This window comes from Scyliorhinus torazame, chromosome 6 (genome assembly GCF_047496885.1).
Source record: "Scyliorhinus torazame isolate Kashiwa2021f chromosome 6, sScyTor2.1, whole genome shotgun sequence".
NCBI lineage: Eukaryota > Metazoa > Chordata > Chondrichthyes > Carcharhiniformes > Scyliorhinidae > Scyliorhinus > Scyliorhinus torazame.
The window spans coordinates 289,862,943-289,880,127 of NC_092712.1; the positions used below are offsets into that span (position 1 = coordinate 289,862,943).

The window sequence follows — 17,185 nt, forward strand, 5'->3', positions numbered from 1 at the left end:
TGGAGTATTGTGTGTAGTTTTGGGTATCAAACTTCAGGAAGGATTTTAAGGCATTAGAGAGAGTGAAGAAAAGATTCACAAGGATGGCTCCAGGGATGAAGAACTTTGGTTATGTAGGTAGATTGGAGAAGTTTAGACTGTTTCCGTTGGAGAAGAAAAGGTTGATTGAAGGTTTGATAGAGATATTCAAAATCATGAGTGATCTGGACAGGATAGACAGAGGGAAATTGTTTGCGTGAGAGGATTGAGAACAAGAGGGCACCAATTTAAAGTAATTTGGAAAATACTTTTTCACACAGCAAATAGTAATGCACTGCCTGAGATTGTGGTGGAGGCAGGTTCAATCATGGCATTCAGGGGGAAACTGGATCGATTTTAACAAGGAAGAATGTCCAAGGTTATGGGAAGAAGATGGGGGGATGGCAGTAAGTGAATTGCTCTTTTGGAAAGCCAGTGCAGTAATGAGGAACCAAAAGGCCTCCTTCTGCGTTGCAACAAGTCTGATTCCATGGCTCTGACAAAGGCAGATGTGACACTCCAGAAGGATGTAATCTAGGCATCTTCATTGCAATCCACCTTTTAGAAGGCTCCAGAAACTTGGCCAACTTGCAGTCCCAAATATGGTGACTTTGGCAGCCATCTTCTAAACCAACAGTGAAGAGGGCATACATGGCGGCACAGTAGCACAGTGATTAGCACTGTTGCTTCACAGCGCCAGAGACCCAGGTTCAATTCCCGGCTTGGGTCATTGTCTGTGAGGAGTTTGCACGTTCTCTCCGTGTCTGCGTGGGTTTCCTCCGGGTGCTCTGGTTTCCTCTTACAAGTCCCGAAAGACGTGCTTGTTAGGTGAATTGGACATTCTGAATTCCCCCTCTGTCTACCCGAACAGGTGCCAGAGTGTGGCGACTAGGGGCTTTTCACAGTAACTTCATTGCAGTGTTAATGTCAGCCTACTTGTGACAATAAAGATTATTATTATTAATAAAATCAAAGTATCAAATTTTATATCTCGTTCCCTGGTTGTGAGCATAAGAAAGATTCACATAGTTCAAATCAGTTCAAAATGAAAATCATGACTCTAAATTATCTTTAAAATAATGCTTCTGCATATCCATAAATAGAGACAACTATTAACAAATTTAGAATAACTTTGCTTAAAGAAATGACAAATGCTTAAAATACTCCCAATTCCCCAAAAAGACAAAAGGAATTAATTAAAGTGCTTTTATTTTGTTTGAACATTTGTAGGTCAGCATATTCACACATCCTTTCACACGGGAATGCCCAGGGAATGTTGGAAAACCCCAGATCAACCCTGTCCTTTTCTCATTGCGGTACACGCATGGATCTCATCAATTCTTTAGGGATCAGGTTCTGCTCCATGACACTGGTTTCCTACTCCCTAAAAATCCACCCATTTTGGCTCTGCTTCGAGTCCAGTTGTTACTGATCTTCCCTGAACTGGGACTGCCGCATAACTCCAAGAGTGCAGTGCAATTTCAGACTCAAATGTAACAAGACATGAGGCATGCCAGATGGATGCATACAACCACAAGTGATGGGTGAAATGGGCACTGCTGGCAGAGCTGGAGACCAGGTTGGATGGCAAATGAAAGTGGGTGCCTCATCTCGAACCATAGAATTCCTACAGTGTAGAAGGAGACCATTCGGCCCAACAAGTCTACACCAACCCTCTGAAAGAGCACCCTACTTAGGCCCACTCCCCCACCCTATCCCGGTAATCCCACCTAACCTGCACATCTTTGGACACTAAGGGACAATTTAGCATGGCCAATCGATCTAACCTGTGCATCTTTGGACTGGGACTATATCCGCTTTTTGAATCTAACAAGAGATGTAAACTGAAAGGGATAGGAAAGCAACAGAACCACTGCCAGGTCCAGGAGAAAGGTGAAAATCTAAAGAATTTTACTGGGCGGGGGCAGAAGGCTTCTGTTATAGACCCACCAATGAGTTGGTTCTATTGAAGTCAATGGACACACTTTGGCCTGGAGTTCAAGTCAAATTTCCATCCAACCTTACATTCACTTCTCTTGACTGCTGATATGGAAGGAACGAGGAAATGCTTGCAGCCTCTTCCTTAGCCTTTACTACTGGGCACCACTCATTGTCATTTGAGCTCAGGTACCTCAGGTACCTCAGATTCGAGGTAAGTGTATGTGTTATAAATCATCGTAGGTCCAGATTATTTGTAATTATTGGCAAATTATTAAATATGTAGAATAACACATCTTGTCCCGTGTCAAATGTATCCATCAACCCACACCGCTGAAACATCTGGTAATGTCTTACTTGGCTCGTTGTGGGATCATGCTGTGCGGTAAATCGCCTGCCCAAATACTTTATGGTGCAATGGTAGACTGGTGCGCTTTGGGACACCCCGCGTCCAGGGGAGATGCTATACAAGTCCAATTCCAGGGTATCAGTCGTTCTTTGAAAGCCAGCAATTTGGCCGCGGTGTCAGACCAGATGTGACTCACTCAGACTGCACGTCTTGCTGTCTCAATGTTGCACAGGGTGCTTGCTTGCCTGCAACCTTGGGCTCTGCTGAATGTCCATTCTGGTACAGATCGGGAGCGCGCAACTCGGTTCCCCTTCTCTCTCCAATGCGCCCACCATCTGCCCACCGACCAGGCCACCCACGGGCAAGTACATCCAACAAGGCGATGCATCCCAACCCAGTGCCAGCTGTGGAAGGGCACTTGAGATCACTTGCTGCACTCGCTTGCCTCCTCCGCTCGTATTCCAGGAATTGGGTCGTGAGCTGCTGACAAGATGCTGGGAAAAGGGGGTTAATTCCCCTGGGGAGGTGCTGATTGGGAGGCGGAGCACACGAGCACCATAATAAAATGCCAAGCAGGGCGTTGAATTGGGAGTTCCAGACCTGCTCTCTTAATTAAACGCACGGAAATCTTCAGATGTGGTATGTGATACAATACTGGGCGAAGCTTTTGCGAAGTCGATTCTATTTTCAATGTGGAGCAAGGTTTTCATGCCTTTGCATAGATTTTAATCGTTTTGGGGTTATTAATATATGCCTGCGTTTAATATGCAAATATTCATCATTAATTAAAAATAATTAAAAATGCATTTGGGGCAAATCTGTATCTATAACATCGAGTCCAAGTGCACCCAGAGGCAGGATGCAGCCGGGATCATTTAGGATATGAAGAAAGGTACAGGCAGAATTTGGATTGCAGAGACTTTGAACGAATTGCTTCAGTTCAGGTCGGCGTGGAGTCTTCATGCAAAAAAGGCTTTAAAAGCAGGAAGGTTGGAGCCACATTAGTGGGATTTATTTTTTTTAATCGGTGTTATTCGGAAAGCAGAAATAATATTTTAATTGTGAGAGACGTCTTACAAGTGTTATTAAAGGATTTCTGATCGCCATTCCAAAAGGCGCGCTATCTTTTGCTATTTCGCTTCCTGGTATTGTTTCTGGGTTTTCGCATGCAAAAAAAAATGTTTGAGATTATCAGGTAGTGTGTGCATGTATACTTATTCATCGAGTGTGCGATAGTTTGCTTTGCAATTGCAAATGTGCATGTTTCTCTCTCAAAACGATTCTGCAAAGGTTAAATGAGATGAAATAAACGAATCCGCCAAGGGAAAGTTTACGCGAAGAACTGGGATGGGGCAAGAATAACGTTTGTATTTGCCGATTTGTCCGAGTCAGTGGTGGAAAATTATAGGATGAAGACCAATATCGGCAATCAGCTTCGTTCGGATGTGTTACTGAGCTAATTTGACCAAAGGCTTTAAATCTAACCCTTAACACTCATCTCAGATGATTGATTTAATGGACGCGATTCTCCCGCCTCGTTACTAACGAGAGGAGACTGGGGAGGCAGAAAACGAGAACCCCGCCAGGCGCCAAACCATTAGCGGCGCAACCCACCCGGCCCCATAGGCAAAATCGGGATCATGGCGAGAAACCAATTAGCACCACTTTAGCCCTATTTTCCGTGTATGGACCGTGCTATAGGCAATTGGTTATCGTGGTTAAGTGCGCACTTCACACATCCCAAGTTGATCCCCGTTGTGGGCGGACCATGTAGTATGTGCAGCTAATTGCCTAACATCCCAATCACACCTTGGTGCATGGACACTGTGCTTGAACACTGCGGGAGGCAGCAACACCAACACAGCAGCAAACCTTCAGTTACCCTGGGGATGGGCCCCAGTCCCAGGCACATGTCTGCAGTCGCGTGTCCTGGGTTGGGGGGGGGGGTGCGTGGGGGGCATGTCTGGGGGTATGGGGCATGGGATTAGTGGTCAGCACGCATCACAGAACAAAGAGCCCCAGGCGGCATATTGGTTGTGGTGAAGGTATTTTAATGTTCCTCGCACAAGTGCACACCCGTGGTGGGTTTCCTCTGGGGGCTCTCGGGCCAAAGGGCCCCGTGCTCACCTGTCGGCAGCACATGCACGGCTGTGCCGCCCTGTTTCAGGTGCTGGCTGTGAGACGTGGCCTCATCAGAGGGGTGAAACTGGGGGAAGCTGGTGGCCACCGTCGCTGGTCCACAGGATGGGTCCAGGTTGCCACCCAGCGTGCCCTCCTCCCCGCATGGTGTCCACAGGGCCCTGAGGTTCACCTGGGGATGGAGGGGCAGCTGGTTTGAGCCCAGGCTGCCACTGCATCACCTGGCTCTGCCAGCCCTGCTGACTCCCCAATGTCTGCACCATGGTACCGGTGCCCTTGGCGATGCTCCTCAGTGATTGGGCTATGCTCGGCAGTGGCTCGGCAATGCCAACCTGCGACTGGGGCAAGCTCCAGAGTGCCTTGGCCATTCCCATCTGAGAGCGGGACATGTCCTGCAGCACCTCATCAAGGTCCGCCTGGTATTGAGTCACGTCACCCAGTGAGCCAGACAGTCCCCTAATGTCTTCATCAGCTCTGGGTAACCCTATGCCAGAGGCTCAGCATCAGGCTGGGACCCAGCTGGGTCCTGAGATCCGGCAGCTCTCTGACTACTGTCTCACCTGGGGGTTCCTGCCTCCACCTGATGTACATCAGCGACTGTGTGGTGTTCATCAGATTGTGCCCCAGAAGCCTGGCCACTAATGTAGCCCACCGAGATATGTATCTCTGTGCTGGTGGAGGGTGGGGATTACAGCTGTGATGCATCCTTAGAGCTCTCCTCCAAGGTGGTCTCCTGGGAAGCAGGGGAGGGGCCACCCAGGGTGGGCTGGCGCCTAGAGGACCAGCGGGAGAATGGACACGTGGTCAGTGGGAGGGATGGGTCAGGCTGTATGGCAATAACAGCTCGCGTTTGACAGGTCCTCCGGGTGGGGCCTGGTGGATCCTCACCTCTGCAGTCTGCGCCGACCTCTGCATTGGCGACCACTCCGTCCTCGGCCACCCCCGTAACCTCCAGGTATCGACTTTGAGAGGATTCTTATTCCGGCACATCTCCCCAATCTGGGTCCTCTCCCGACGATTGTGGGAGAGCTTCTCCTGCAGAGACACAGAGAGAGCATCGTTAGACGCACGCGTGGCTCACATTGAGGGGCGGGGCTGTGTGCAGGGAGGGTTGGGTGATGGGAGGTTTGGGTGAAGGGCCAAGTGTGGAAGGGGGGGTTGAAGGGTGGGTGGGGGGGGGGGGCAAATGGAGGGCTAGTGGCTGGTCGAATTGGGGGGCAGGGGGTTTTGGGGGGGGGGGGCATGTCAACTCACCCGTGATGTCCAGTGTAGGTTGTTGACCTTCTTGCAGCACTGAAGGCCAGTCCTGGTCACACTGCCCGAGCCGTCGGCCGCTGCCACTTCATGCCAGGCGCCTCTGGCTGTCCTGCGGCTCACCGTCCGGGACCCTTGGGGGAACAGGACATCCTCCCTGGCCTCCACCCCATCGAGGAGCTCCACAGATCCCTGTTTTCAAATCTTGGGGCCAGTTGTCTCGGTGCCATGGCTGCGAGCAGAGTGAAGTTGGTTGTGCAAGTGCTGCTCGGCCTTGTTAGCGGGGGGGGGGGGCTGGTGCGCGCGGTCCAGCGAATTAGCTGGCGAGCCTTCATTTGCGACGTGAAGCCCATCGGGCTTCTTTAAGTGGACCAATTAACATTGAATACCATTGCCGGCCTCACCGGGCTGAGCGCCGGGAATCTCGTGGCAGTTCCTGTTCGCTACCACACTTAGAAATCCTTCTGAGAATCGTGTCCATTGTATGAGTCCGGAGGCAGAGGGACGGGGTTAGGGGGTGGGGGGCGATTCTTTGTTTCAGAGACTATGTGCTCATGCCGGGACTGAATCGGTGGACGTCCAGAACAGCAAATTGGCGGTGGTCCTGGACCAGTTCATCAACCATTAATGGGCTAGCCCCGGAGCCATGTGGAACACGAGCGTTTCCAATGTAAAATGGTGCCTGATTTGCCGAGCTCGGGATTGACATTCATCCCAGCCAACAAGGTGGCAGCATGGAGAGCGGCACCCCATTTCGTAGATACGGATCTCGAGGCCCTGATGTCATGGAGGAGAGGTGTGCCACCCTGTACCCTGGGGAGCAAAGGAGGTTGCAGAGCTTGTGAGTGCCATGGGCCCCATCGCCTGAGCCAGACAACAGTGCCGCAAACCGCTGCACGAGCTCCTCAGGGTGGCCAGGGTAGGTCGGCAGCACTGTGTCCCGGCACCAACCCCCGACACCCATCCCAAACACCCAGATCGCAGCCCCCCCCCCTCCCCCCCACCCCTCCCCTGCTGGTCCCAGCCTCCGGCAGTGTGACGCATCACTAAATTGCACACCCTGCACCACATGCCAGTACCCATACTGGCTGCCATTGTCAGGGGCCCTGGCCACAGAGGCAACGAGCTGCCGACCCTCTGTGCTTGATGCATCCAGCTGCTAATACTTTGCCCGCTTTGTCTGTCCCCCTCCCCAGGAGAAGGAAGCACATAACCGCGGGGAGAGAGAGAAGACCGGAGGGGGGACCATCGGATCTGCAGCACCTTACTGCAGGGGAGCAGCGGGCACTGGATCTGGTTGGTGGGCCCGGAGAGAGGGCAGTCGTCGAGGTGGAGGTGGGCATCCCACAAGCAAGTGAGCCTTAGCTGAGTTGCAATTTCCCCATGGCACAACCCCCACACCACCATTCACCACCTCAATGCACGATGCAATCATGCGTCATGTCTTGTGTCTTGTGGCAGGTTCTTCTGGTGTTCCATGCCCCCGATCCCAACCCCAAGCAGATTCCAGTGACAAGGAGGACACGGACACTGAAGAGTGTCCCTAAACTGAAGCCCGAGACACCCCGGAGCAGCGGTTCGAGAACAACACTCAGTTCCCGTCAGAGCTGTCTCCAACACCCTCCACCATCCCAGAGACATTCATCTCATTGTGCAATTTAATAAAGAGGCTCCTGGGGCACTATCTGTCGCACACCACACACATGTTACGGTGCATCATGTGGTGGGAGGAACCCCTGAGGGGGTAGACAGTTGGAGCCCGATCCCAGGGACTAACTGCTGTCTGGATGGGTTTTGCACTTCTGGAAAAGGCAGGAGATGCAGACTCAGAGCCAGGGACTATATGAGGGTTCTCAGCAACCCATCCAGCGCCTGCTGGTGCAGGTGGAGGAGTCCAACTGCCTGCAGGGGCAGGAAGCAATGCTAACCATGCGTGTCACCCAAGTCAACACTGCACGGGTGGCGTCCGTGGTGGAGGCCTTGGAGGCAAAGGTATCGGCTCTGGGCCAAGATGTATGGGCCGGAGGAAACCGGAGCACCTGGAGGAAATCCACGCAGACAAGGGGAAACGTGCAAACTCCGCACAGACAGTGACCCAAGCCAGGAATCGAACCTGGGACCCTGGAGCTGTGAAACAACTGTGTTTAACACTGTGCTCCCGTCCTGCCCATCCCCTGCATTCTCATCAACGGCTGAGGCCTGGCATTCATCCTCCTCCTCCAGCACGCCGCCCCTCTGCTGAGCGATGTTGTGGAGGACACAGCAGGCCATCACAATGTGGGAGACTCGCCTCGGTCTATACTGGAGGGTCCCTCCAGAGAGGTCCAAGCACCTGAACTGCAACTTTAGGAGGCCGAAGCACCGCTCGATCAAGCCGCTGGTCACGGCATGGCCGTCATTGTAGCGGGTCTCCACGTCAGCCTGTGGCCTCCAGATAGGTGTCATCAACCACAACCTCAGCGGATAACCTTGTCACTCAGGAGCCAACACCTCACCCGGGGGTGCGCCTCGAAGATGTACGGAACCGTAGAGTGCGCCAGGATGAAGGCGTCATGCACACTTCCTGAGTACCAGACACACACAAGCTGCATGTTCATCGAGTGTAATCCCATTCGGTTTGTCATGGGCTATGCTCGTAGGGTGACATGCATCCCGTCGATCACCCCAAGGACCTGGGGAATCTCGGCGATGATGCGAACCCCACTGCCCAGGCATCCTGGTTGGCTCTGTCCACGTTGAATTTGATGTATTGTGCCAACCGGACATATAGGGCCTCAGTGACGGCACGGATGCACCTGTGCACAGAGGTCTGTGAGATCCCAGATAGGTCCCCACTCGGCTCCAGGAAGGACCCTGTGGCATCAAAGCTCAGAATAATCATCACCTTGATGGCCCCGGGAGCGGGTGTCCTCCCCCATACCCCCGCGGTGCCAGGTTCACCATCATCTGGGTAATATGCCGTACGGTCCCCCAGATCATCCAGAGACTGTGACGACATGCCCCGTCCGGCAGGTCCTCGAATGATAGTTGCTGCCGGTGCGCATGAGGCCTCATGTGGCACCCCCTTCCCACCTCCTCCTCCTCGGCCTGTTGGGCGACTGGCTCTCCATCTTCACCGGTTGCTTCCTGTTCCACTGAGGCATGCTCTGCTGCTGCATGGTCCTCCTCCTTGAGCAGCTCCAGCTCGTACAGCTTCAGTGAATGCCCCAGGGCTTCAGCGGCCAGGATGCAGGCCACCATACCTGGTTGGATTCCGATAGCCATTGCCTGCAGGGGGTGAAAGGTCCATACCCCCATGTCCAACCAGGTCCACCAGGCCACGCGGTGGCCCCGGCCCGCACTGTAGCCTCCCCCATTCCGACTTCCATCACCGATCATCCCACCCCCTCGGCACTCTGCCCTCCGCATCAGATCCCTGGCCCAGTCCCTGCTGACAGGGGTACCGGTGGCTGGCATACCCCATGCCAACTGTTCAGTCCACGGTCCCCATCCAGCACCCTACTGTAAAGGCTACTGTGTGCTTTGCCCTTGATGTGCTAAGTACCACCCCGCCGGCTGACAGCACACGGATGGGGGGGTGGAGGTTGGTGGGGAGGGGTGTGTGGAATACAGGGATGGTGGCACGCATACAGCCGGTGTCAATCTGCGCAACAAAGGGCCACGGTGGGCGGACATTGGGGTGTGCAGCAAGATGGCTGCCTTGTAGGCCGCGGTAATGGCGGTCCGCGCCTGACCTCACGGCCCATCCCCTGGTCACCCCCCCTCCGCCCCAGTTATGGCAGACGCCCCACACCCCAGCCAGCCCTACCTCACCTCTCTCCCTCAGCAGCCTGTTTCCCGCGTTTTCAAACCACAAGTGAAACACACCGTTGGTAATTCCCCCCTGCCGGAGGCGGAGTCTCTGAGGCCCCTTAGAATACCGGGTCAGGCCAGCTCATGATATTCCAACTGCGTTTACTGTACGTGCGGAGGACATGCATTGACGCCGCTGTCGAGGCACCGGAACATGGCACCGGAACATGGCATTCTGTCGGGTGACCTGCGCCGGTCACGATTCTCGCCTCGCGCACGATTCTCCGCTCAATTGCATTTTGCGATTCCGGCGTCGCTGGATGGAGAATCCCGCCCACGGTTTGACAACGTGGTGGCAGCCTAAACATTTCTGAGGTGTCTGATTGACATGTTTTCTTGTATTTTCGTAGATTCACTGATTGGAACTCGGGCAAGATGAAGCTACTTGAAGTGACGGTGACTTTCTTCCTACTGACAAGTAATCTGTACTTGGTCATCTCGCAATCAAACGGTATTTAACTCATTTCATTTAGATGATACATCTCTATTTTCCAGTCTTGGTGACCTGTAAAGAAATATAATCAGGAGTTTTAAAAAAATAATCTTAATTGCAACTGCATATTTACTTCATCAGCTTGGAAGCCAGGGAAGCGGTAAGTCCTGATCTGATCACTGATTTGTCTCAGTTGATAATGTAAGGGTCCTTCCAGGTTATTCCCTTATTTCTCTTTCTTTTCTTTGCTGTTGCACTTTTGATCTATGGATGATGGATGGACATCTCACTTTAAGGCAAGCAGCCTGTACGAAACCTAGACCTTTAATTCAAATAGAAGAATCCGGAAGGCTAGGCTGTTTTAAACTGATGATTGCAGACTGGCCGGCAATGGTGAGGACTCGGTTCGATTGATTGGCTGGTGGTCAATGAATTGGTCCAAAAAGCTGTGCTCTGCCCGGTAATAGGTGGTAATTGGATCTGATCCCACTGCTATGTTTTTTTCCAGAGACCCAAGGCAGTGAAGCGATATAACTAAGTCTCTCCAACAAGATCCAGCTAAGACACTCCAGAAGGCCACTGTGATGGGTGTCTCTCTCTCTCTCTCTCTCTCTCTCTCTCCAACTAGCCTCTGGGTGCTGTTCTCTTGAGACTGCAGAGGCCCGAAGACAAACCACAAGCTGAAAGCAAAGTTTCATGTGAAATGAGTGTCTCTCCATAAAGAGAGAGGCCCGTGCCTCGAAAGCGGCGTCAAAGCATTCCTCTCCACATGTACAGTAAACGCCGTTTACATTACATTAGCAGGCCTGACCCGGTATTCTCCGGGTCTTCTTGCGATGTTCCACCTCCACCGGGGGAACTCCCAACCGCGAGGTTCACGTGTGCTTTTAAAAATCGGGAAACGTGCGCCGTGGCTGAGGAGGGAGAGAGAGGAGGTAGGACATGCAGAGGCGCGACTGTGGGCCACCGGGCCTGACACTGGCTGGGGTGGCAGGGTCCTGCCAGGGATGGGACGGGGGGTGGGCTGGGGGGGGGGGGGGTGATGGTGGGACGGGCCGGTATAGCCCATTGGACATGGTTGGGCACAGGGTACGCACCATGCTAACTTCACCCCCTGAGGACGCTGCAGCAGTGGAGCTTCCCCAGTGAAATAGGAGGCAGTCAGAGAGGATGGAGAGCCGACCATTCAAAAGGCCAAAGAGGAGAAGGAGGAGGAGGCACAAAGGAGGCGCCGTAACTGAACTCGTGTGTACCGGCACTGCCTGTCCTTTAAGGACTTGCAAAACCGGGAATGCCGCCAAAGACTCCGGCTGAGCAGGGGGGCAGTGCGACACCCCTACAGGCCCCCCCCCCCCCCCCACTCCTCCGTGATTTCTACCTGCCTCACTATGGGATGCAGGGCCTGTGTTGGCAGCAACGGCGGGTCTGGCCCATGGGGTGGAGGATGATGATAACCCGCTCTGGGATGAGCTCTGGTGCTCCGCATCGTTTTACAACTTCTGACTCCTGCCCACGGTAGCACTTTCCACCGTCCACCTGGTTGATCCCTGCATGCGAGCTGGCCATTTCATCACACCGTCTGATCGAATGCCTGGGGTGGCGTAGGTGGGAACAGTGGAATGGGGGGAGGATGGGAGTGGAACACCGGAGCGGTGAGCTCTGGTTGAACTGTGGTCCCCGGGCCAATCCCACCCACAACATCCATCCATTCGCCCTTCCCCCCAGCCATGTGGCAGGCCCCGTCTAGCCCATCCCTCACACCTTTCTGACAGAGCACCAAGACAGGGTGCAATATTGTGCACAGGTTTAATGTGAACAGTTATATACAGGTTTGTGCCCTAGCCTCTAACACTATAATGTGTCCTGCACCTGTACCAACTTAAATGGTGTCTACTTTCAGATCTTACAGGCCCTAACGCTACACCTAGATACATCCCCAGGTGGTACATCAGGAGCGGAGGCGGCCTACTACAATTCCCGCCGTGCAACCTGGGTGCCCTTTGGTGGCCGTCTTCTGGGGTGACTGGGCCTGGATGGGCCCAACTGCTGTTCGGGTTTCCCTGGTGGCGTGGTGCCCCCCTTCTGCCTGCTGCCCACCAGATGCACCAGGGACAGGAGGGGGGATGGGGTAGCGGGAGGGGAGGGGAGGGGAGCCCGAGGTGCTGCGGTATTTCGGCACCTCCCCTGTGGGAGTCACCAGCTAGGGCCCTACCACCTCCTCCCTCAGGGTGCCCAATGGTCCCCAGGCTACTTCATGGGACGAGGGTGCGAGCGCAGCTACCCCTGAGGTTCCCCCGCCACCTGGCGCTGCCAGTCCTGGAGGCCCACTCTCGTCTTGACCAGGGTCTGCATGCACAGGGCCATAGAACACAGGAAGTGGACCATCTCCGCCTGGGACTGCGCCACATCACGCTGCGCCTGTGCCACCACCTTCTGGGTCTGTGCCACATCTGCCAGTGACTGCGCCAGCTCCCTCTGGAATTTGGTCACCTCCCTCTGTGTCTGTGCCATATCGGCCAGCGCCAGAGCAATGCTGCTGACGCTCTCAGCCATGGCTCGCTGTGACTGGGCCACGCTCTGGAGAGGAGCTACAATGTCCAGTTGGTTCTGGGACATGGCTGCCTGTGATAGGGCAGCCCTGTTCTCGGCCTTGGCCACTACCTGCATGGAATGGCCCAGGTCCCAAGGCCTCCATCTCGGACACCACCCGTGCGGTGTTGGCCTGGTTGACACGCATGGTCGGCACCATCTCCTGCTCCTGCACGCGGTTGGACTCCTCCACCTGCACTTGCAGATGTTGGATGCTCATTGACAACCCCTCATGTAGTTCCTGGCTCTACGACTGCATCTCCACAATCGAGAGGACAATCTGTTCCAGAAGCCCAAAACTTATTTGGACGGCAGCTAGATCCTGGGGCCCGTCCGCCCTCCGACCGCCAGCCCCCTTGGGTGCTCCTACTGCCACCTGCTATACCGGATCAGCTGTGTGGTGAGCACCAGATAATGTCCCAGGAGCCCCTTCACTAAATTGCCCAACCAAGGTGGGTGTCTCTGGGATGGTGGAGGGTGTTGGAGGCCGCTGTGATGGGAAGTCAATGTCATCCCCCGACTCATGCTCCGGGATGTCTCGGGATGCAGGTCGAGGGCTCCCATCCATGTCGGTCTAATCCTCGGCGGGTTTGAAGCAGCTTCTGCAAGACAAGGCACATGATTGCACCGCGGGCCGGGGGAAGTAGGGGTGGTGACATGTTGTGGGGAGGACGAAGGGGCTGTAGGGGTGGTGGTGGGGTTGGAGTGACACACATGCCATGGGGAATCGCAACTCAGCGGGGTCCCACGTCCTCTCCCAATGCCCACCTCCGCCCCAGCGACTGCCCTTTCCACAGGCTCTCCAACCACCTCCAGTGCCCTCTGTTCTGCGGTGGTGAGGGCTGCAGGCCTGGCGGTCCCCCTCCAATCTTCTCCCGCTCTTGGCAATTGTGAGCGGCTATTTCCTGGGGGGAACCTGAAAAAGCACGGTAAATCCTGTTGCCACATATCTTGCTGCCATCTTGTTGGCTGGGGCGGTGTGTGTGCGGAATGAAATGTGTATATGTGGCTGCAACTTCTCAGCCTTCTGAGTGTCAATCCCGGAACCAGCAAATCCGGCACCGTTTCTCATTGGAATCGATGGTGTTTCACGTGGCGCCGGTGCTAATCCCTCAACAGTTGCTGAATCAGTCAGATTTTGCGGCTACATCCGGAGGAAGTGTCTTGTCTTACGACCAAAATGTTGGCACCATCCCCGAACTGAAGCTCCGCCCAGTGGGGGCTCGCAACCGCGCCATGTAAAGCTCCCGGCTTTAACTGCAGATAAAAACGGAAAATGGCCAGGTCCGTGGCCACGCCATACACAGCGGCGACCTGTGTGCGGACTTGGTCTGCCAAATAATGCCACCCGTAACCCCCCTATCCACCGCCGGACCACTCCCCACCAGTCCCCCAGCCCCCGCTGAAGCCCCCCCGGCCAGCGGAATGCCCCCCCCCTGACTGCGGCGGCGCTGGACACAGCCCGCAATCGTCATGCGAGGTCCCCAAAAACTGGGTGCACGCGCGACGGACGCTGTCGGGAAGTCGGCCCATTGGGGGTGGAGCATCAGGGGGAAAGCCTCAGATGACATCCTGAGGCCGTCCCAATGGTGTGCGACGTACTCAGCGATTACGCCATTTTTGAGGGGGCGGAGAGTCCGAACAACGGTGCCGCAACCCGATTTTGGCGTAAAAACAGATTCTTTGGCCAATCGCTGAACGTGATTTCGGCGTCGGCAATCGGTGAATCCCGCCCTTAGTTTCAGGAACAGAGAATCCGACTGAAGGTGTCTCTCCAAAAAGTCTGCTGCTTGTGAGTACTGCATTTTCTAAACTACAGGGACCCTGAATGAACGAATCTACAAAGACGACCATTACAGGCTGCAAACCAAAGGCTCTAATCTGCAAGCTTGCTGTGAAGAAAGTGTGCTCGAAAAAACACCATCTGAAGCAAAGACTTACCTTTTTGGCTTTCATCTTTATTATTGTTCAGCCCTTTCCCCCCTCTCTATCTCTCTCTGTTTTGTATATGTGGGTAGAGGATCGGGCAGTTAAAGTGGGTAGGAGGTATTAGCTTGTTATTAACCAGTTGGATTTACTCCATATTTCATGATAGTTCTTGGTATATATAAACAGAAATCGTGTTTACATTTACAAACTGGTGACTGTGATTATTGGGCAGCCAAGGACAAAAGACTCCAGGTATTTTTCTAATAATTATTTGTTAATTAACTTGTGTTGTGTCTCCGGGGCATGTGGGGCTGGAATTGACTGTGCACTAGCCCAGGGTGTCGTAACAGATGGAAAGTCCTGATTTCATCAGTAATTTGCCTTGGTAGATAGAATCATGTCTCCAAAGAGCAGACATGTTGCAGGCAAAATTGCAAGTGGTTCTACAGAATGTGAGAGTTTGGTCTGAATCATGCCAGAAGATAGAGAGCAGGACTGCAGTAAAATTGGCCCGGAGTTTGCAATGAGAATGACCATGATGCAAACGATGTAACAGGGAGTTGCTGTTAGATATTTCCTGCTGCTCTGCAGTTGCATAATGGCAGTACCTTGTCAACAGACTCAGCATTGGAATCATTGTAATGTTGTTGGATCTTCGGGTACATGCCCACTGGTGCATTCAGGGGCAAGTGATTTTTTGGTTTAACAGCATGAGTAGTGATAATCACTACCAGACAAGCACTCTGACCCTGAAAATACAATTTTACAAGTATGGAGCCTCATTCCTGCAGAAGTTAATTTGTGCTGTAGGAGTCCAATTGCCCATGGGAAACCCAGAAGTAAGCATGATGGATTTTTCCATGGCTTTTTCACTCAGCCACCTCAATATCATTTTTTTTCTGGGTTTTCCGTACAGTCACTTGGGGTTGACCAAACATGAGTTCACTTGACATAATGTCGACTCCAGTGTTTAAAGGGAAAATCCAAGCGTGCAATCTGTAACAGTTGAAATGACAGAAAGAGAACTGGAAGTACCAGAATGGATTCCAGGCTTGTAAAGGCAGGGCTCTGTTTCACTATTCAGACTTTGGATGTGTTTGCTGCCGCTGGGCACAGCAGGAAAGAGACGGCCTCTTCCCTAAAACTGTGAAGAAGAAACCTGCTGGGACAAGAAGGCTGTGGGTGGTGATTGACCAGGAAGTTAGCGGAAGGAATGTGGTGCCGCTCTCCTGGATTCAGTGCAGAAAGTGGTTGAATTACCTAAGCAGGTCAAAAAAGGTGGGTATAGTGGCATAGTCACCTGTATTCAACTCTTGTGTACAGACCTTACCTCCTCATTCTGCCTTCCCAAACGTATTCCATCTCATCACTGCTCACATCTACACAACGAATAGGTGCACACATCCTTCTCTTTCTATGCACTTCTTCTCGTCTCCTGCTATCTATCCACCTCTCTCACTCATCCTTAACCGCACGAAATGTTAGTACCTCTCCCACAAAGTCACCCTCATCAGACACCACACTCCAGCCAGTGCATGAGGACATGCCATGCAATCTCTTTTGGTCGACCCTTTCCCTCCTTGCAGGAAAAGAGGGCTCAAGATACCAAGGACAGGGAAAGGATCAAAGGGCCCCTCCTCAGATCACAACGAGCATAGGAGGAGGTGCTGTAACTAAATAGATTTTCAATGTCCCTTGCTGTTGAGGAAGAGGAGATCGGGAGCTCACAGCTACCTGCTGACACAATTAAATAAAAGCCACCCACCCACAAGTCATCTGACACTCAGTCATGTTGACTTGGTTTTCATAGCAAGCATATATGACCATCACCATATTGCAACATTCACACCTTGCCGTAGCTAATTCGTGTTTTTTTTCTCCAACGTCCATTCGGAGTTGGTGGACATGTCAAGCACAAATCCTCAAAGAAGATAAGAATTTCTGAGTGTGCACCAGCACAGTGCTAATGTAGACAATGCACTAGATCAGACACACTCAGTATCTTCCTCACAGCTAGTGGAGATAAGGACAGCAGTGGAAACCGCATCATACAGTTCGGCCGTCTCCAAGCTCTGCTCATCTGGATACAGATGCTGTACCTTAGGGTTTCTTGATGAAGAAGTGAATCAATGAGTGGCAGCAGATAAAGTGCAAAGCACTGAGAGGCCTTCAAAGCACACTCATCATGATTGCAATTGCAAAGAGTTAGGATGAGTCAGCCTCAAACATAATGGTGGTAACATTGCAGGCTACTGAAATAATGGCCCAGATCTTCCATTCTCCGGCTATGTGGAGATGGGACATACCCCAGAAAATATACTTTGGGGTCCATCCGAAGTCCTAATGCAAAGACTCCGTGGAAGCCAAGAGGCTTGGATTTCTGTTAGGCCCCAGAACCTCTCACTCTCAGTTTGAGTTGGGACTTTGTTCCGAATTACTTAACTGAACAGTAACCCAGGAAATGTTAGACAGGAAAAAAGCTGAGTCTACCATTCTGGGTAACTATGCATTGGCAATCCTGACTCCCCCTCAGTCCCCATGACTAGTCTCCCTGAATCCTCTGACCGCCCCTGATCTCCGCACTCCCCAATGACCTGATCCCCCTCCCCACCTCCCCAAACTAACAACCCCCAAACCGTATTCACTCATCTACTATTCCCACCCTACCCACCTTAACCCTTACC

At 52.9% G+C, this 17,185-nt stretch overlaps 1 protein-coding gene across 1 annotated transcript in view; it reads left to right on the plus strand.

Moving 5' to 3' along the window:
* Positions 1-9,908: 9,908 nt before the first annotated feature.
* LOC140425486 (collagen alpha-6(VI) chain-like) overlaps positions 9,909-17,185 on the plus strand; it is a 185,276-nt gene continuing 177,999 nt past the window's right edge. Inside the window, exon 1 of the mRNA XM_072509804.1 lies at positions 9,909-10,001. Coding sequence (XP_072365905.1) covers positions 9,926-10,001 — 76 coding nt within the window. The 5' untranslated portion in view covers positions 9,909-9,925. The remainder of the gene's footprint in view (positions 10,002-17,185) is intronic.